The following is a 21854-nucleotide window of genomic DNA, read 5'->3' on the forward strand; positions in this document are numbered from 1 at the left end:
CAGCATCCTGCAACCTGGTCTCCATCTGAACTACACCTCCCATCAGCTCTGGGTGTTCTGGCTGTGGCTGTTGGGAGTTGTGGTCTGAAACATCTGGAAGCCACCAGGTTGGGGAAGGCTGTTATAAAACCTTGTGGCCTCTTAAAAAATTCAGTCCTATCCAGGCCACCTTCTAGAAGCCAAATCCCAGTGGTGCAAAGTGGTTGGAACAATAACACACATTTCATCTTTGTACTAGTTTTGGTACACACAGTCCTTGCCCAGGCAAACAAAATGACATGCAGTAATAAAAAGATACAAATTAAGTAACCGCAGAAAGGAAGTTGAAGGAAATGAAAATTGAAGTTGTAGAGACTTTGTTTTTCATGTTAAAATATTTGTAAATTGTGAAAATGAAAAATAAAATTCATTACAGAAAAGATCTAGTACTGTGAATAGCTAAAGCAGGAGTGACTGATAGACTACAGCGGAAGGCGGCCTCTGGCATCCCAAAGACTGAGACTCATCCCGGAGGCTCAGCAGGACGTAAGAGATTCTCTGGGGCTACTAGCTCTTTAAAAACTCTACTAACTCCAGGGAGTAGGATTGGCCATCTAGTCCAGAAGGCCAAAGGGTTGTTGAGTGAAAGAAGCCGGAGGAGAAAACATTATCCACTTGGTTGCTGCTGTGGCAACAAGCAGAGGTTAGTTTCATTTGTTCATCTCCCTTCCACCTCATGGTGCAGGCTGCTCCCTTGTCAGCACATATGTATACCATGCAAAGACTTACAACAACAACAATAAAAAATAAATAAAAACAACCAGAGCAACAGGGTGGTGATTACTCTAGGGGCATCAGTAACATAAATGACTACTGGCCCAGTCTCCAACAATGCTCTTCATTCATACATCTAAATATAAATTAAACCATACGTAGGAGGATTATTTCAAGGCTTTATTTAAGTAAAATGGCCATGCTTCAAAAACACATTACAGTCATGTTTGAAAAGAAGGAATATGATTTAAGACTACATTGTCTATTACATAAAAACAATCATGATAGCTTATGCTGCCTCCATCTTGGAAAGGAGGGTCTAAAAGAAAACTTTATAAAGTGCCTATTTTTCTTTGTACAAAGTTCACCTATCAAAGAATTTTCAAAAATAGACCAGTTCTACATAGCAGGGACTTACCCAGAGAGCACATTCATTTCATGAATGCATTTCTAGATTTAATTGGTTTAACAGTCATTCCCTCTTCCCAGAGAACCCTTGGGATTGCAGTTCTGTGCTAGGAAAGCGGGGAAATGCTGGACACCTCACCATTCTTTGGGCTGGGGAGACTCTGCTCCTAATTATTTAACTAAGATTTTTTTTTTACCATTTTTGATGGAATATGTTTTATAATTTGACCTAAGTCAATTTTTTCAAAATTTCTAGTTAGCTCCCATGCAGATCCATTTTCAAGACTCAAAAGGGAAATCAAAGAGCTCTTATAATCTGCAACTCCAGTCCTTTTTCCCAGGGGGTTCTCAAGGGTACGCAGTCCTGGCATCTCTTTTTTCTGTTAAAAAGTGTGGCACATACTGTAACAACTTCATGGTGAGTACCAGCACTATTTTTCTAGGGAAAAAAGCACTGAGTAATTCCATAAAAGCTTCCGCTTACAAGCCAGTCAGAATATTCCTTTCCCATTCAACACAATACACTTTATTACAGTGAGTGATATCACCATACATCCTCAAAAAACAAAAAACAAGAAAAATTAAAAACTATGGAAAATAATTATGTACATCTTATTTCACTGAATATACAAAGTTTTAAAATCAACACTAAAAACAATTTAGCAATACAAAATGTGGCTTTTATTTTTACAACTGTGCTTTCATAAGTGAGTAACTTTACAATGCTCATGTAGACATGTGCCCCAGTAATCCTGCATTACCTCCATGCATTTCAGTGGAATTGTTATTGGTGGTTTGAACCCTATACCTAAAGATACACTACTGAATATAATCTATATTATTCCCTACATAAAGCTGATCACAACTTCACTGAACTAATACAAATATGGGACTAGTTCCATAGGATCTTTAATACACCTCTTTATCATGAGCAGACAGGACTGGCCCATCCATGAGGCAAGGTGAGACGACCGGCTCGGGGCAGCAGGATCCACCGGGGCAGCAGATTCAGCCTCCAAGGAATGCCTCACCCGCTGCCTCTGCAGTGCACTCCTCTTCAACCATCAGGTAAGGTTGATTTGACCTCCCTCTGTACCCAAAGTAGAGGTTCACTCATCCCTCATCCCCTGGTGTGTGGGGCACCATTTTGTGGTTCACCTCAGGTGCCAAAATGTTTTGGGCCAGCCCTGTAAGTAGAGACTCTGGAGGAGGATGTGGCCCCTATTCTCATAGAGACATGTATGGGGCTTAGATGAGCATCACCATGCAGACACTCACCCAAATCTGCTTCTGTGCCAGGGCTGGCCCCATAAATTTTGCTGCCTGAGCTGAAGGACAAGGTGTTGCTCTACCCATTCCACGTGCAGAAGCTGACCAGAAAAGCAGCTGACCTTTACTTGGACACTGGTGTCAGGAGAGCACCCTCTGCTGCATGAGAGGCCAAAAGGCTAGTCAGTGGCCACATGACAAGCCATATGGCACTGATAGATCTGTCCTCTGAATAACTAACAAATGTTCCATTTTCTCGCCATCTGCTGCCTGAGGTGCCACCTCACTCTGCCTAATGGCAGGCCCAGCTCTATTATGTATGCACGTCTCCCTTTTCTCAAAGTGATACACAGCTTTGACCTTGTATCGTTCACAGTAAATCAATTCAAGACTCAATGGATGCAGCGAGATGAAAATTAGGTATTTCCTGACTACTAAGATGCTGTAAGTGATGATGCACAAAGCATTTCTCATGTGCTTCAAATGGGGCTTGAATGGAAGATATATTGGTCGTTTGTGTACAAGATGATATACTATAATTGCACAATTCTAGATCCAGGGACTGGGGATAGGTAGAAATCTGATTCTAGAAGCTTTCAAGATTCATTGTTTGTAGCAAAAACAACACAAAATTAGCCAAACCATGTATCAAATTGGTGTTTGTTTGGGGTTTTTTTTAAAAAAATAGCTGTGTTTCATTCTTTTTTATAGAAACTACCTAGGTGTAAGACATGTATTCATTACATTTTTCTCTACTTTTCTGTGCATAAAGGAAACCGCCCCCTGGCAAGGCATCAAAATCCATTTATAGCTTAACATCAGTGGAGACAAACAATCTATGCATTTTTATGGAGTTTTGCCACCAGTTTTGGATCCCGGATACTGAAAAGACAGAAGAGTTCAGTCTGTCTTACTCCCGTACAATTCCAACTGAAACGGAACAATGCTTATCAAACCCTTTATTTGTACTAACATTTAGTTTTGCAAGAGAGTCTTACACACGTTAGCAAATTATGCTGTGCCATAGAGAAATTCTTATTGCTCAAATGGGAAATCCCAAATAGAACTTGTTGGACACAAATTAACGACAAAAAAGTGAAAGTGTATGCGTGCATATATGTAGAATCCAAACTAGATGTGGTATATAATGCAGAAACGGGTATATGAGCAGTCATATTTCACTATGCCATTCATTATCAAAATATTTAAAAGTAAATCTAACAACAACAGCTGAAAGAAATGGGCCTTGTTATTTGAATATGCCTGCAATCCTATGCATGTCTACTCAAAAGTCAGTCCTCTATTGAATTCAATGGGATCTGTTCTCAGGAAAATGAATATAGCATTGAGGCCTATAGCATCCCCCTGGTTATCTGCAGACTGGTCATATTTTAATGCTAATATATATATATTCAGCCAGTCCTTAGATATTAAAAATACTCGTTTTAATGAGAGTTTGTTTTGTCCCAAAAACTCCTGGATTCACTATTAAGTAAGAACCTATGAAAATAGTGATGAATGTTATTTTATTTAAAACAAGAAAATTAGACATTATCTTTGGTCCTAAGAATTCTATACCCTAGAAAGTCAGGTGCTGGAACAACAACAAAACCCCAAAAAGCAAAGGAAGTGAAAAATATTGGGGAACTAAAATATGAAATGAGTTTTCAGTAGGAAAAAAAAATCACAAATTCATGGTGATTTAAGATTGTTATAAAACTTTTTAAGTGCTATCCCAACAGTGAATTTTTTATAAAGTTCACAAAATTTTTACTACACATTTTGACAAGAACGAGGAGGTGCAAAAAGAAAAGACAATGCTCACTTGTCCCACCTAAAATATTTTCTCACAGAGAAATGTAAATCATAGAAAAATTAGAGCAATGTTAACAACAGCTGACATTGAAGAGGTAGGTGGCAGTTTTTGTGCTATTGCCTGTACGGAACTTCTAGGTCTGAAAAATGAAATGCTTGTCAGGAAATGCAAAGGGTCTTGCACTGCTGCCGTCACCATGTACTGTGTATCTAAAAACACCTTTGGTGCAGGAATTAATACGAGATTCCAGTGTAGGAATCATTGCACATGACCAGCATATATGTGGTTTTTTTATGCTGCATAATGTTCTGGTGCACACATGGAAGACATCTCAACTACCTGCAAAACTTAACTGCTTTCATTCAACTGGTACAGTTGGTGCATGTGTGCTGTGGAAGTTGAGAAAGAAATACTGCTACTAATAATTTTATTATTTATACTCCGTCCACCTGGAAACATGCATGTGGGACAGTCTAATGTGCAATGTATAGAGGTATGGCAAGGAAGCTATGGTCTCCCCGCCCCCCCGACAATAATTCACATAACATGTTTTAGTACCTGTGTGTAAACAACCCCTCTTGAAGAGGAACTGGTCTCCACACACAACAATTAGATCATTACCAATGTTGTGATTTTTGCCTCAGGCTTGTTGGTATTCCAACTCATTTTGGATGCGCTCACAAGACTGAGTTCTGTACCAACTTTATATAAGAGGTTTGTAATGTAAATCACAAGCGGGAGAAAGGCACTGTATCAATTCATCCTTATTGCAATAAGCAGAGCCTTACTCCAGTGGTGTGGGAGAAAGTGGGGAGCGGCTCCCCTAAATGCCACTGACATAGAAGCCCAAACTAATGTGGGAACAGATGCCACTCAGTTATTTATACAATGCACTGGCCTAGGTTCCCTGAAGGAAAAACGCTGGTGCAGCCGGGGGTGGGGGGTATGGAAGAGCCATTATAGCTCCAAATCCCCAATGAGAGTGGAAGGAGGATGGCACATTGCAAATGAACTGTTGTGAACAATAACTTTGTCCAATAACCTGGAAGAGTAATCTCAAGGCCCAGGGCCTAACCAACTACTATGCAGAACAAATGTGATTTCTTCATGTATTTAATCTTTTTAGGAAATAAATCCACAATTTGATAAAACAGAAGTAGTAAGCAATTAAATTATATATCTGTGTGTGTGTGTGTGTGTGTGTGTGTGTGTGTGTGTTTGTGTGTGTGTGTGTTCGTGTGTTCCAGTTCAGCAGTGGAATGGTCTACCTTGGGAAGTTGTGGATTCTCCTTCCTTGGAGGTTTTTAAGGAGAGGTTGGGTGACCATCTGTCGTGGATGCTTTAGCTGAGATTCCTGCATCGCAGGGGGTTGGACTAGATGACCCTTGGGGTCCCTTTCAACTCTAGAATTATAAAATCATGATAAATGATTTTAAAGGCTGTGAGTTTAGGTGGATTTTTAAATATAAAACATGAGATACCTCAGTGGATCTAATCAAATCAGAAGCCAAAGTAAATTTAATTGAAACGCGGCCTGAGGAATTGTATGATGGAATGAAGGTAGGTGGGTCAGAATCAGTGCATATTTTTGAACACCATTACAGTAACGTAAGTTCAAAGAAAATGGCTTGAGTCTGCTTACTATTATGACGGTTGTTCTACTTTTAATAACAGAGAGACAATTTTAAGCTACAGTACATGAAGCGTTCTCATTTATGGACCGTATTGCATCACAACATGAGCCACGTACGTTATTTTGCATTGAATGCGTCCTACAAGGGCCAAGTGGCTCAAGAAAAACTATCAATAGTTTGTTAATTTCCCTCTCACTTTCAATGCAAATTTGTTGTCATGATATTATATGAGTTTGGGGCTTGGTGAGGGATAGTAGAACAATGAAAGCTATCTGTTGAAACACCTTCCATGTGTAACAGGAAAAAGGTAATTTCAATTTCAAAATCAGCTTGGCTGCTGATTTGGGGCTGCACTGCAGAAGGTGAAAATGAATCCACAAGTTTACAAGACTAATAGTACTTTCACATATAATCACTGGATTGGTCTGAAATTCTTGCAATATCAGTGCATTTGTGAGTAAAATTTTGGTGATCAAGTATAGGTGATTAATCCCAAACCCCTGCTTTCCTAATATAATCGCTGTGCATTAATTGGTGTTTTATTCAAGAAAAAAATCATTGTAGGGCTGTAACTAATTCTCTCTCCACTACTCACACCAGTAAATTAGAACTCAATAGGAACTTCTCCTGCACACACTTACTTCATTTATTAAATGGGAGCTTAGCAAAAGTATTAATTCCTACAGGGCTTGTGCAGGAGAATAGTGTGAACCATATTCAGACTACTTCAGCCATATTGCAACCTTTGCATTTCCTCACTGTTTAAATTTATACTAATTGTCTAAATGCCATCAAGGCAGTGAACTGGGAATGTGTTTTGTTTTTTAAAAGCACCCCTCCTCATTTAAAGCTTTTTAGTCAAACCTTTAAAACTCATTTTTTATAACTCTAGAGAAAATATTGGAGTCAGAAGACAAGACCCCCCCCCCCAATGCCATCCACGCCTTTGGTGAGCATTTCAGAGACAGTCTAGTGAGTTCCCAACAGTAGTGGTCAGGTGGCAGTGCGTGCTGTAGGCATGTTCTTTTGCTAAGCTGACCAGGGCTGATCACATTCTCTGCAACCTGTTTTATTTTCTGAGAAATATCTTAAGCAGAATCTCCACATTTTCCCCAAGTGCCTTTTTCTTCTCATTTGTATAAGAAAACCCGGACCAATGCATAGGGAGTTTTTCTTAAAATCTTATGACAGACAAGCTTAGGAGACAGCGAAATATCTTGTGTCACCTCTCTCCATCTCAAATGATCCATGTGACATGAAGTAGTTCAGTATCTGGTCTTCTTGATCTCACAAAAGCTCTTAAAAATATCACAAATGTTTACAAAATATAGGCTGTAATCCAATATAGTTTGTAAAGAAAATAAATGAATGCAGCAACAATTTCTTGCTTGCTGGATGCTGTCTTTTCTTTCCATATCACGTCTTTGATAAAGACAGAAGAAGTCCTAAGCAAACTGGATGAAATCAACTTGCACATACAGAAGGAAAAATGCGCATGTTGGCATGTTGCAGCTGCTCTCATCTGTTTCTATAGCGGCCAGCAATGTCACCTGCATTTCTGGTGCCACAAGAGGTCTCTTTTGGTAGTCATGCCGAGGCTTGAATGTATTCAACTTTTGGTGCTGCTACCCTGAGATATTCTGGATTCTCAGCTGCAGGAAGCTTAGAGATGCCATTGGCTTTGTTCTCCTTGGGCAAGAAGTCTTGCTGATAATCAGGATTGTCCAGATTTATTTGGTGGTTGGTTGTCTGATCCCAGTAGGGCAAGCTGTTGAAAACTGTGTTAGCAAACGGAGAGAGGCTTGTGTTGAGATATTCAGGGTTGTCCAGTCCTGTACTGCGGGAATTCTGATGGTTTGAATCAGCCACAGACTTAGGCTCAATAGTAAGAGAGAGATTGTTGTAGACTGGATTTTGCACAACAGAAGCAGGTGGTGTTTTGGTCACTAGCTGGTTCACGTATTCTGAAAATGGTTGCAAGAGAATTAAGATTGGCAAATGCATGACTTAACATTATCTTCAGTCAAATAAGGAAATAATTTCAAAGAACTAGATATGCCCTTCAGTAGGTGAAAGGCGGACAGAACATTCTGGAGCGTAACCAGAGCTAATCATGTTCATATAGGAGCACAAGGGGAAATTAATCCAGGGACAAGAAAACAAAATTTTCCTGTGGGTATTGCAGTTCTCATGACAATGCATTTTAGGGAACAAAATGATTCTGTGGCCAAATTGTGATTCAACATATGGGACTGACAGGATTGACCTAAATCAGTTTGCATATAATTGAGCTGTGAGCTCTTTGGCTACTTCTAAAATCCTCTCACTTGGAACTTAATAAGATACTTTTAATATGCTTTTGGGGTTTTGTTTAATATGTACAATGTACTCTCATTGCAGCTTTTGGTTCCTTTATTTTATTCACATTAGTTTTTTCCCCTTCCATATAAGCTGTGCACATTTAATATGCCTTTTTAGCATACAACTGTGTGCACATCAAAATTCCCGTTAGGCACATGAACCTATGATGTCAAAGACCAATTCTAGGCATTGTTGGGCAGTCAGAAGCAACATGCCTGTAATCGCAGATATATCTACCCCCTGCTTGCTTGCCAATAGGTTTGGTAGGTCTCGTGTTTTTTTGAGTTTTTTTTGCCAAGGCTTCTGAGCCTTTATTTCTTTGTTTTTCTTATTTTAATGCAAGTGCCCTGAGAGTTACTGTTGCTTATAAATTGACAAAGTAGAATAACATTTAAGCAATCTCCCTCTTGCATCTCAAAGGCAACCTGCTCAGATGCTGTGTGTTGGAACATAACATGTTGATCCAGTGACCAAGATATCTGTGTTACTACTCCTCATAACTGATTTACAGTTCAAAGCAAGAAAATCACAGAACTAACTATATGGGGAATGGCAAAAAGAGACACGAGAAAAGTTGTGTGAATTTTGCCATGATTCTCTGCATATACAACAGGAAAACAGATGCCCTCTCTAAAGACTAAATCTGCTTGCCTGAGAATTAACACAAAGATTTGGCGATCTCTGTGTACTCACCAGGAGCAGGTAGGAAGCTGTCATCCAGGCTGTCATTCAGGCATGTCTCAGTTGGATCTGAACTATATCGCTGGATAAAGCTGTCTTCTCTCACTGGAAAGCCCTGCTGGTTAGGGGAAAGCATTGATTAAAACAAGGTGTATGGCACACTGCTTCTAATAGCACAACACAGCCATCCCAAATCTAAAGATAAACCTCGATGACCTGTGTTTGTTTTAAGCACTCAGTGATATGGAAAAAGCTGTGGAACAGTTTCACAGTTTCTGCCTGTGGCCCTGAATTATTCAGACTTACCCCATTTCTATCAATACAGGTTACAGTTGTAGAATTATTGCTGGTAGCACTCTAAAATAGAAGAAGAGGAAAAAAGTTTCATTGTTTTTGATTTAACAGAAGAAACATACTAGATTACCCGAGTGCATTTCATACTTATAAAAACTGTTTTGAAAACATTAACATTTATTTTGGCAAAAGAACTGAACCAGGAAAGTTGATGCCATAATGCATTTAAAGTGTTATTGCATTTGTTGGTTTTGTTGCTGCTGCTGCAACAACAGACTAGCATGGCTTCCATCCTGGACTTTTCTCAATATGGAAGCTTTTTGGAAATAATTCCATACCAATGAACTTAAGAGAGGTGTCCGTGAGTTTGATGGGCTGCTGAAAAATCCCTGGTGTGGAATGAGGTATTCATCTGCATCCACAATGTCCTCCATGTCCTCCTCTTCCATCAGGCTTCGGTAGAATTTTGAGTCTGTTGGGCTTGGTAAGTGCATTCTTTCATCACCCTGTCAGGAGGCAAATCACAATGAGAACTTGTGATTTTGGGTTGCACCATTAATCATAGGTAGACATTTATCATTTCTCCCAACAGCTCATGCCATAAAATACAAATTCAAACTGAGACCAAGAATGGCAAAGTTCTGTCTTCATGGCAGCTGCTTCACTATAGCACTAGATCTAGCTAGTCCAGCATCCTATTTCCAAAGTGGTTCACTTCGCAGAAGTCTTAATGATGATGCTTGTGGGCCTTTGCCCCTGTTCTTCCCCAGGCAGCTCATTTTCAGTGTGCCAACAACAGTCCAGGTGTCTGAAGCTGGGATGTGTAGAACCCACCTTAGGAAGTTTCACTAGTCTTACTAGACTTCTTTATGCTTCCCTTCAAATACTTCAGACATTTTGCTGGAGCTGAAACCTCAAAATTTACACTGAAATTTGGGTTCATGCAAAATTTGGTGCTGAGTGAGGACAGTCATAATTTTTGCTACACAACACAGCCCCCTTCGGAGGCGGGGGGCTGCTTAGGACATCCTTCCATTATTGGAAGAGCTGCAAAAACTGCCTCCTGCCTTCCGTTAGCAGAGATGTCCACTGGATCACTGCTAATGGAAAATCACAAAAGCATTCTGTCTGGTTGATGAATAGTTCAAGAGCTAATATGGATTACAAATACATCAAAATAATGTTACCAGATTATATAACTTGTGTTTAATTTACCAACTGAGACATTGAAATTTTTGTTTTTAGCTTTATAGAAAACAGCAACAACTGTTTTACACCACTTCAGCCACTTTAAAATAAAATAATTTTATTATGCTAAAATAATCTTAACGTGCATTTCTTTCTTATTGCTTTCCTTAAAAAAGTAGTCACCACATTACTATGGTCAATACCTGTATAACCAGGTAGCGCTGGGGGTCCCGAGCCATTTTGGAGAATTCTGCTATCAGCTCCCGAAATTTGGGGCGACTCTCTGCATCAATCATCCAACCTTAAGATAGAAAAGAGAGAGAGAGGGAGGGAGGAAGGGGAGAGAGTTCAAAGTGACACTTGAAAAACCAGGAACATCTGCTAGTAAAAATGTAAACTATAAAAGGAACCAGAAACGTCTGATTCCCTTGCATAATACTGAACACTAAACGATCCCTAGAATTGGGAAACCACCATTGCTTCTTTACTCCAAAAAATCCTAGGTCTATAACCTGATATCTGTAACACGGCGGGGGGGGGGTATTTTGTCTGCAATCTCCATCTGAAAACAGAATCCACAAGCACAATACTGTCATAATTTCTGGTTTTGTTTTTTGGTACACCTACTTTGTTTATTATCTTGTCTGATTAAGAGTCCTGAAGAACTTAAAGGTCTGCCATACCTTTGTGAATACTTGGGTTGGTTTCAGTAAATGTACTTTCCTGATGTGAATTTAGCTTTAGCTTTGTAATTTACAGCAGATCTGTCATAAATTCAAAATGAAGTATTTAATGCCACCTAGTGGATGATTTTATGTACCTTTTCTGAAACTGAAAAAGAACACTTCTGCCAGGTTCCTTATATACCGTTTAAGGAGGGAGAAAAGATTCATACTTAAGTAGGATCAGGGGTGCCAACTTGAATAAAATATTGTGGGGGCCCAGGTAAGCCCCACCCAGCCTAATCCATCGCAGCTGTATGCCATAATCATCACAATTATAACAAATAAAGGCTTGACATATCTCACTTTGCATGTCATGAGTCTATCTCATATATTTTTTTTCACCTTTTAAGCCGAATTACTGAAATAAATGAACTTTTCCACAATATTCTATTTTTTTGAGTTTCACCTGTATATGGGGCTATTCTTCAACACTGCCTTGTGAATTGTAACTGGAGTCATATTTCCCAATGAATGGCAATCTTAAGCATATTGTTTAAAAAACATATACTGTAATCGCCTTTCTTACTCAATGAACCATACTATCCATACTAACAAATACAAGGAAACAGAAGAATCTTTATTTGCATTGGCCACTAGCCATAGCAATAAAATAAAATACAATGTACTGAGACAGAGGTAGAAACTTAACTATACAAAATATGTTTTGGAGGTTTACATCAATAATCAAATAATAGATCTTATTCTAATTGCCCCTGCTAATTTCTTTACGGTTTTTGCTGTCACCTGGGTATCTTGATCTACTAGAACAGGCATGTCCAGCCTCCAGTAGGCTGTGGCCTACTATGCAATATCAAAAACTGTCAGTGATTTACCACACTATCTCATTGTCATTCTCCAACTTAAGCATATTACATTTGGCTGGGGAAACCCAGTAGGATGGGCGGGGTATAAATAATACAGTGCACGCTAGAAGCACATGAGCCACTGACTCAATACTGCCATCTCCACATGGACATAACTTGTTTTTACAGCGGATTTTTTTTGAAATCGACCCTCAGGTACAGCTGAAGGCAGTATATTCAATCTTGCATAAGTAGAAAATAAACATACCATGGACAAAATTTCCTTATTGTGACCAAATCATTCTGTCTCACAGTATCATATAAAGGTAAAGGGACCTCTGACAATTAGGTCCAGTCGTGGCCAACTCGGGGCTTGCGGCGCTCATCTCGCTTTATTGGCCGAGGGAGCCGGTGTACAGCTTCCAGGTCATGTGGCCAGCATGACTAAGCCACTTCTGGCGAACCAGAGCAGTGCACAGAAAACGCCGTTTACCTTCCTGCCGGAGTGGTACCTATTTATCAACTTGCACTGCTTGCTTTCGAACTGCTAGGTTGGCAGGAGCTGGGACCAAACAATGGGAGGTCAATGGCCGACCTTCTGATCGGCAAGCCCTAGGCTCTGTGGTCTAACCCACAGCGCCACCCACACCCCCAATATCATATAGGCACTGTCTAATTAAATTATTTGCTTTACTGAAGCCCAGTGTTAATAACTGTTGTCGTGATAAAACAGAAAAGTAAAACTTTTGGTTGACAATTTTACTCCAAGTGCCCTCATGACAATCTAAGGGTAATAGACCAGTGGGGTTTAAATTTAGCCTAACCCAATAATTAAATGCCCTACACCAAATCTAATTCAACAGAGGGGAGATTAGCCTCCTAGACCAATGAAGCATTTGGAACACAGGATGGAACAGGGGAAAAAAATGCCTTAGGAACTTAGATTGAACAGCTTCTGTGGATCCAAGGTGAGCGCCTGTCCAAATCTGAGCCCCATATAATAGCTGTGCTGGGGTTTAGCTTTAAACACTTCAAGTGCTGATGGTATGTGATTGCCACCTTTTGTATGGAAAAGCATGTCAGAATTTTGGTGCTTTGAGACACTTTTTCCTTTGCATATTTCTGATGTGCTCCCCATGACCCTGTTGACTGAAAAGTAAGGCCGAGGTATTTTTACTTGTTTGATCAACTGATTATCCATATACCATCTGTGGGCCCTATAGTTTCTTGAAAACAGCATGACTTTGGTCTTCTTGTAATTCATAGCCAGCTGTTTTCTTTGTCAGTATCCTGAGAATGCCCTCATCAATCTTTTTAGGCCCACTTTCATTTGAGATAGAAGTACAGCATCATCTGTGTATAATAATATAGAATTTTGGCCAATTCTAAATTGTGGCCAATTTAGGGGCATGATATTCTGGGGATGTTAAATTCTGGACAATATCATTTATATATAAATAGTGCAGGTGCTAGGATGCAACCTTGCTTAACTCCCTTTGTGGCTGGTACGGATCCTGTGAGCTGCCCATTTGTAGAGCAACACATTTTCAGCACAGTGTTTATATAGACATTTAATCAAGGAATTGACTTACATTTGACCATGATCATGTAGACATCTATTGTACAAATGGGAGGCTGAGGCAACCGCTCTCCTTTCTCCAAGACAGAGGAAATTTCACTGGCTGGGATACAATCATATGGTTTTGATCCAAATGTCATCAATTCCCAAACTGTGACACCTGAAATGTCATAGCAAACCAGAATGTTAAAGACTCATCCTATAGGGAAGAATACTCCTAGTTCGCCTGCAGATGTGCAGTTGCTGTCTGGGGGCGTGAAAGGACTGCAGAGAGGACTGCAGGGACTATGACCCTGGGCAGGCAGGCAGCACTGAAAACATCTGCTGCCCCATCTAGGCCTACACCAGCTGCTGGGGCAGCACTTTGGGGGCGGAATGAGGGCATGGGTCAGCCCCCCATGGTAAAATTGTTTTAATGGGAATGTGGTTTTTAACTTAGGTGTTTTAAAGCTGGGCGTTGTTTTATTTGAGAGTTGTTTTAATTTGTGCTGGCTGCTTAAATGTGTGAGGGCAGATCCAAGGGAAGCCCACCCTCGACTCCATTGGCTCCGCCCCCTGCACAGCCCAAGTCCCAGCCTGCATCCCCATTCGCCAAAGCAGGGGGCAGGCGTAGGATCTGGTTCCTGATAGGCGGAGGGGGCTTATGCCAGGAAGGGCACAGCCGGGCTTAATTAATTTGTTTTCAGGGGAGAGGGAAAGGCCTGCCCTGGGAGTGGGCCCTAGCCAACAGAATTGCTGGGGCACATTCCACTAGGGAGGATGAACTGAGACACCCAGTCTCCGTGATCACGGGTGGGAGGAGGAGTTGCTGCTTGAGGGACGGATCATGTCATTACTAAGCAGGCGAGTTTTGTTGCTGTCTGGTATCAATAAGGGTGTCCCACGTGACCTTAACGTGGCACTGTGTAAGGCCAGGTCAAGACCACTGCCATTCATGACATGCTGGTGGATGGAGGTTGTGACCTGCCATGCGTAACAGAGACTTGACAGGACATGGCAGCTGAGCTTGTTCTTGCTGCTGCTTGTCTGCCAGGTTTCTCTTACACACAGCAACCCAGATCCTATGGGTGGGGAGGGGGGGTTGCAGTGATTTTTAGGAAGTCATTAGTTTTCATCAGGCACAGGGGCGATAGGGGCAGTAAAGGATTCCTATTGATGTACCGACTTCCCAGCTGCACCAAGGATTCCCTGCCAGAGCTGCTTCAGGCCGTGGTGGATGTTCTCCTGGAGACACCTAGTTTGGTGATCCTATGTGATTTTAGCATCCATACCAATGCAACCTTAACCTTACAAGGGGCCATTTGGGACTTTGTAGAAAGCATGGCCTCCATAGGGCTGTCCCTAAATAACTCTGGCTGTACTCATAGCCGTGGACAAGCCTTAGATCTGGTGTTTACTTCTATAGATGTTGGTTATTTGACATAAAGTTCCAGTGGGAAAAAAGAAGTGCCACGATTAGATCACTTCCTGATGCAACTAGACTTCTCCACAACCTTTACTCTCTGTATGGAGGTAGGGCCAATTTGGGTCTGCCCCCAACACTTAGTGGATCGAAATAGCTTCCAGAGAATGGTAGGGGATGTATTATCCCAGGTTGATGCCCTTTCAGCTGATTCCCTGGTGGCCTGCTGGAAGGCGGAGTTAACCAGGGCTATCAAATGTATGGTTCCAAAGCACCCTCATTGATTGCATGGAGCTCAGATGGTTCTGTGGTTTTTCCGGGAGCTGAGGGCAATGAAACAATCGCTGAGATTGTTACAGCACCAGGGGTGAAGAATTCATTCCAAATCAGACTGAACATGGGTAAATGCTCAATGTCCAGTCTACCAAGTGATGGCGAAGAGAACCTTCTCCACTATTGCATCTGTGGAAACAGTTCCAGGAGACTCTTTCAGATGGTTCGTCATCTAACACAACCTTCACCCTGGGGCCTGATAAGGACCTGCAATGATTTTGCAGATAAAATTTACAGTGGTACCTCGAGTTACATACGCTTCAGGTTACAGACTCCGCTAACCCAGAAATAGTACCTTGGGTTAAGAACTTTGCTTCAGGATGAGAACAGAAATCGTGCTCTGGCGGCACGGTGGCAGCAGGAGGCCCCATTAGCTAAAGTGGTGCTTCAGGTTAAGAAGAGTTTCAGGTTAAGAAGAGACCTCCGGAACGAATTAAGTACTTAACCCGAAGTACCACTGTATTAAATTCGAAAAGAAGCAGACTCCACTGTGGTAGGAAGAGTGGGAGAGTGCCAGAGATCTGTCTAGTCAAGTTGCATGGGATCAATTTCAACCTGTTGCTTCCACGTGGACAGGCTGCTTGGATGAGTGAAACCAACCACCTATCTCCTTGATCCTTGCCCATCCTGGCTCATAAAAGCGAGCCAGGGAAGGGCTGGGCAATGGGCTACATCGGGTGGTGAATGATTCTCTCTGTGAGGGAGCCTTTCCGGACTCTACCTGCCTGCCTGCTGTCTCATCAGAATGGTGCATGTGCTAGTTATCTCCACATCAGAAGCTAGGTGTTTTCAAAGGGGTCCTATCTCTGCATTGTTGTCTATACATTAGATACCTATACAAGTGATTTGGAGGTTTTTTTGTATGGGAGGTGCAATCCAGCATCTGAGCCCCCCCCCCACCTGTAGTCTGAAGTGGTACAGCCCAGAAACAGCTTTACTGCCTCAGAGGAACAAAGCCTTAACCTTCTTTTAAGAAATTGTTTAGCAACTGAAGCGTAAAATTATTATAAACACCTGAGAAAAATCCCTTACTCCCTTTCCTCACATACATATTAGTGAAATGTTTTGTGTATTTATAATCATAATGTTCAATAGCTTTTCCTATTAAATATATTCTTATAAACATCATGGGGGAAAATGAGCTCTTTCAGAAGAGAATAAAATCTGCTCAGCTGCCTATCAAGAATCAGCATAGCACTTTTTTCAGACTTACCATAACTCCAAACATCACTTTGGTGGGTGTAAATGCGATGCAGAATAGACTCCAGCGCCATCCATTTAATAGGAACCTAGGAAGATAGCAATGTAATTGCGAAATCTGAATACTAAATAGTAAGCACTGAGAAACAATTGGGATAAGCGCAAGGATGAGTTATATTGAAAGACTGGATGTAAGAAGGCAGCCAATTAAACAGAAGAACAGAATGCAATTTGGGCTTGGTAATAATATTTATGTTGCATAAAACTGTTCAGAATATGTAAACTAGAAGTTTGCCACTGATAAAACGCTTTCCATTTATAACACATATTATGCATAGCTGCTTCTATTGAGCACAGTTTAACAGATGGTTGCTAGCACAGATAGGTAACATAGTAATGCCAGTGCTTTGTTTATCAGTTAAATTTCAATGCATTTTTGTCATCTGAGATATTGCATATTAGGAAAACGTTCAGAAAAGGGCAAACAAAAAGGGGCTGGAGAAATGTTTGCAGCATCTGAGACTTTTTAGTTTAGAGAACAGCTGAGTAAGAGGTGGCATGCTGTAAGTTTATAAAGCTATGCTTGGCTTGAAGAAAGTGGAGAGGTTTTTTTTGCTTTCTCCTCTAACACTAGAATTTATGGACATTCAATGAAGCTGAATGTTGGAAGAATCAGGACAGATAAAACAAAGTAATTACTAACTCAGCATGTAATTCAGCTCAGGAGGCAGTGATAGCCACCCGCTTAAATGGCTCCGAAAGAAAACTGGACAAATTAATGGAGGATAAGGCTACTTGCCACAATGCTTCTGAATACCAGTTGCTGAAAAAGGCAGGAGGGGAGAGGGCTCTTGCGCTCAGCTCCTGTGTGTGCCCTTCTCACACGTATCAGGCTGGCCACTGTGAGAACAGAACGCTGGACTAGATGGGCCTGGTCGCTGGATCAGGCTCTTTTTGTTTTCTTATGTGGGCAAGAGACTTCTTCAGGGACTGAATGGGAGTGATTCAAAAACTCTTGAGGCAGAAATGCACCAGAATTCTATCAAACAAACCAAGAGGAATGAATTTTTTTAAAAATCATCATCATCTTTCTTACTTTTCCTCCTTCTGCATGGTATTCCTTTTCTTCTGCGCCAAGCAGTTTGGCCAATCCAAAGTCAGTGATCCTCACATGCTGAGGAGTCTTAACCAGGACATTCCGGGCAGCTAAATCACGGTGTACCAAACGACGTTCCTCCAGGTAATTCATTCCCTGCATCCAATAGATAGTTGTAAAAATCTTTTTTTAGCGCCCCACACCAATAGCCATGCTACGTAGAATATTAAAGGACTATCGCTCTATACAATAAATGGCCAGGTCCAACGAGATTTCACCATTGTGGGAAATGGTTGCAAAGGTAGAGAGTGATTAGATGTTTTTAGGCTTATACACCTAAGTATATATTGTCATAAAGATCCTTCCAATACCTAGGAAGGTAAGATTCCACTGCCAGGTTTAGGTGCCAACTTTGGATCTTGTGTTTTACAGCAGTTCCTAACTCTGGATTCTCATGTTTTGGGACTACATAGCCTCCAACACCTCCATGTCATTGGCCAAAGATGTGCAGTCCACTAACGCCTGGGCAAAGCTGCTCTATCTTCCCTGGTGACCAGACTCACTTGGAACCATTCCAACACTGATTGCGTATGGTATACAAGCACTAGCTGACACACAATCAGATTGGTGTGCTGCTGACATGAATCAAGTGAATCCATGCAGAATTTGGGATGAGGGAGCATTCTTGTGTGATTCCTTCACAAGTTTGCATCTCAAACCTTCAGAGTTTCCCCCAGACACTTTGGCTGTACAGTCAAACTGCGGTTCCCAAACGCCGAAAACCCGGAAGTAAGTGTTCCGGTTTCTGAATGTTTATCGGAAGCCGAATGTCCGATGCGTCTTCCGCTTGAGTGCAGGAAGCTCCTGCAGCCAATCAGAAGCCATGCCTCAGTTGTCAAACATTTCAGAAGCTGAACAGTTTCTGGAACAGATTATGTTCGACAACTGAGGTTTGAGTGTAGATCAGTAAATATACATAGTATTAAATGTTGGATGTATGGAAAAGGAATCATAGGAATGTTTCTCCATGCGCTGAAGTCCACGCAGATACATTCAAATCACTGCTTTCAACAAGTCAACTAAGGTATCAACTCATCTTAAATGGTCATAACATCACAAATATATGTCACCATATTAATCAAAAGGATCTCCATATACAGCCTCTTTCAGTTCAGAACTTCACAGAGGAAACAGAGGGATTCAGAGCAGCAGCAGGAGCAAATTTATTTGTCATGTGGGTGGTGGAAAATGCTGCATCTTTGGGCTAAAAACTGTGAAGGCAGAAATCCTCTATTCTCTACACTATTAACAAATAGCAGAATTTATGTTTTCATGCTAAAGTAATAAACTATATTTGTGATATTCTATAGTACTAACAAATACTTCCCTTGTTTTATAGTTGTCATTGTTGGGACATGACTGTTAATAACTGTAACCAGAACCTTTACACATTATGAAACACTGGCATTCTTATATGCTTGTGAAAATGAAGCCTTTGAAAGAACTACAATCAACTCATTTTTGAAAGAGGCCAACAGAGAAAAAGCCCATTAATGCTTTGGGGGTGTGTGAAATACCCCCAAAGAGAAATGTGACGATGACACAGTAATAGGAAAATGTTTTTCTCCCAAGTGTCCACCCCCATCCTTTCTCCATTAACCTTGGACCAACATCATAGCATCTACTAAACATTTTCAGATGAACTCCCACGATGTGCTAAGGGCTCCCAATGTTGCCAAACAACTTACCCTAGCAAACTGGCAGAAGGCCACAAGAAAAGCTGTTTTCATGAAATAAATGTAGCTTTAATGAGCTGTTATTATCAATCAAATCAAATCAACAACCCCAACAAAATCCTATCAAGAGTAACCTCAGTCAAGGACTTAAATAGTTCCAGTTTATTAAATCAGCTATTCCTTCCACAATTGAGTATATGCTTGTATTATGCTATAATATAACTGGAATGCCATGTATTAGGTAATATTCCATTTGATCTAATCCTAGAAAAAGAGGTGATTTACAGTATAATTTGATTATATACTAGTTTCTAGATTTATAGATAGTAACTGCATCTCTCATAGTACTCTGATATTCCACTTCAAAATCCCCTCCCTTTTTTATTAAGAAGGTTATGAACTGCCTCTTGAGACATTTTTGCGCTGAGAAAAATTCTATGCTTCAGATAATTAAAGATAACGTTCTTCAGAAAATGTTATTTCAAAGCCATAGGAAGAAATAAAGGAATGAACTCTGTGGAAGAGCACCTTTGGGATCTGGTTTCCTGCCCGTGTGATGGATTTGCTACGATTTCTAGACAAGCAGATTTGGCTTCAAGACTAACACTACTTACCCAGTGTGTGTTTTAACTTTGAAAAATAATAATAATAAAACAAATATGCAGCACCAATCCTCATTGTGTGCTAGATAGTTTAGAATTCAGCTGAGTTTTCAAAAACAGCTTCCCAAAAATCCAGAATTCCTGGTGGATGTAATCATTCCCTTCTGTCTGCTTCAGCTAGCTCTTTAAATTGTATAATATCAGCTAGTTGAGCAGCTAAGGTAAAGGTAAAGGGACCCCTGACCATTAGGTCCAGTCATAGCCAACTCTGGGGTTGCGATGCTCATCTCGCTTTACTGGCTGAGGGAGCCGGCGTACAGCTTCTGGGTCATGTGGCCAGCATGACTAAGCCACTTCTGGCAAACCAGAGCAGCACATAGAAACGCCGTTTACCTTCCCGCAGGAGCAGTACCTATTTATCTACTTGCAACTTGGACACGCTTTCGAACTGCTAGGTTGACAGGAGTTGGGACAGAGCAATGGGAGCTCACCCCATCGCGGGGATTCAAACCACCGACGTTCTGATCGGCAAGTCCTAGGCTCAATGATTTAACCCACAGCGCCACCTGCGTCCCAGTTGAGCAGCTAGTTGAACTTAATTCCTTAATTTACCTTTGCAATCTGCACACACCAGTTGAGAAGGTGCTGGGATCCAATGTTATCCTTGTGCTCTCGAACATAGTCAAGAAGGCAGCCATACGGCATAAGCTGCGTGATGAGCTGAACGGTGGAGGTGAGGCAGATTCCCAGCAAACGGCAGACATGGGGGTTGTCAACACTCGCCATGACATAGGCTTCCTGATCAGGAAAAAGAGGAGGAAAAAGAAGCTCATGAAATGATATTGCTAAGTAATTAGGCTGTGTTCATCACGCTTTGTACATGACTCTACATTTTAATAAATATAAATATTGTTATAAAGAATGAGGCGGTAGAACTGCTGCATAAATACGAAGTGCAAGTGGAAAGCCCTACATTTCAGAGTTAAACGTTTCCTGCAGACAGAGGGCTGGAGAAGAACCTTTTTGAGCCTGAGGGTCACATTCTTTATTGGGGAACCTTCTGGGGGCCACATGCCAGTGGGGTCAGGGCCAGGAGAAAAAGTGGTCAGAGCAACTGATCTAACTCAGTAGGATACATTCCAGTCATCCAAAAGTCAGAGGTTTCGCACTGCTTCCTGCCGCCCTGGGACTGAGGTTCCCCATCCATGGAACATGGTGAACTAGTCGAAGTCATATGCAGAGTAGATCCAATGAAACCAATGGATTTAAGCTTAATCAGTGCTTTTTTCTGGGGGGAGGTAGGAGCACGCAAACCCCTAAACATTTTGTGAATCTAAGTTTGGCCTCATTGAAGGGCGGTATTTCAATATGAGTAGGAAAATGGGAGTTTAGGGAAGTTTTTAATATCTGATGTTTTATTGTATTTTTAATATTTTGTTGGGAGCCGCCCAAAGTGGCTGGGGAAACCCAGCCCGATGGGCAGGGTATAAATAATAAATTATTATTATTATTATTAGTAGTAGTAGTAGTAGTTCCTCTAAACATTTTTTAGGGAAAAAAAGCACTGAGCTTAACTAACATTGGATAATCATTCTCTGCAGTGCTGGATTACCAAATAGGCAGAGAAGGCACCAGCATATGGGCCCTACACCTTTTAGGGGCCCCACAACAATGAATGTTCAAGCTTTCTTAGTTCAGTGTTATTCCACTACAGTGTGTGCACAAGGCACCCCCCTGAGATTTTGACTGCCCGGGGGGGGGGGGGGCTCCACAGGGTTTAATCCAGCACTCATCCTCTGCATGTGGCAGAGATTATTCACTATGTGGAGTCAGTTTTCAGAAGCTTCTCTTGGCAACTGTAGTATCTGCTGCAGCTCCAACTTTTCCTATGTGGTTGTTGTTGTGGTTGCTGTTATTTAATTCCTTCCTTCCTTGATGGGACACACTACACCCTGAGTTCTGGGGACTGGGAAT

General features: G+C 41.2%; 1 protein-coding gene across 2 annotated transcripts in view; it reads right to left on the reverse strand.

Annotated features, from left to right (window-relative positions):
* Nucleotides 1–918: 918 nt before the first annotated feature.
* EGFR (epidermal growth factor receptor) overlaps nt 919–21854 on the reverse strand; it is a 151295-nt gene continuing 130359 nt past the window's right edge. The window contains exons 20-28 of one of the 2 annotated variants that reach the window (XM_083706255.1): nt 20493–20678; nt 17543–17698; nt 16460–16535; nt 13525–13671; nt 10608–10705; nt 9555–9722; nt 9229–9279; nt 8935–9037; nt 919–7844 (exon numbers count right to left, since the gene is read on the reverse strand). In XM_083706255.1, coding sequence (XP_083562381.1) covers nt 7468–7844; nt 8935–9037; nt 9229–9279; nt 9555–9722; nt 10608–10705; nt 13525–13671; nt 16460–16535; nt 17543–17698; nt 20493–20678 — 1362 coding nt within the window. In that variant the 3' untranslated portion in view covers nt 919–7467. Of the gene's footprint in view, nt 7845–8934; nt 9041–9228; nt 9280–9554; nt 9723–10607; nt 10706–13524; nt 13672–16459; nt 16536–17542; nt 17699–20492; nt 20679–21854 lie in introns of both variants that reach the window. The other variant, XM_083706254.1, reaches the window with a different exon arrangement.

This window comes from Podarcis gaigeae, assembly GCF_964106915.1.
Source record: "Podarcis gaigeae genome assembly, chromosome: 12".
Classification (NCBI taxonomy): domain Eukaryota; kingdom Metazoa; phylum Chordata; class Lepidosauria; order Squamata; family Lacertidae; genus Podarcis; species Podarcis gaigeae.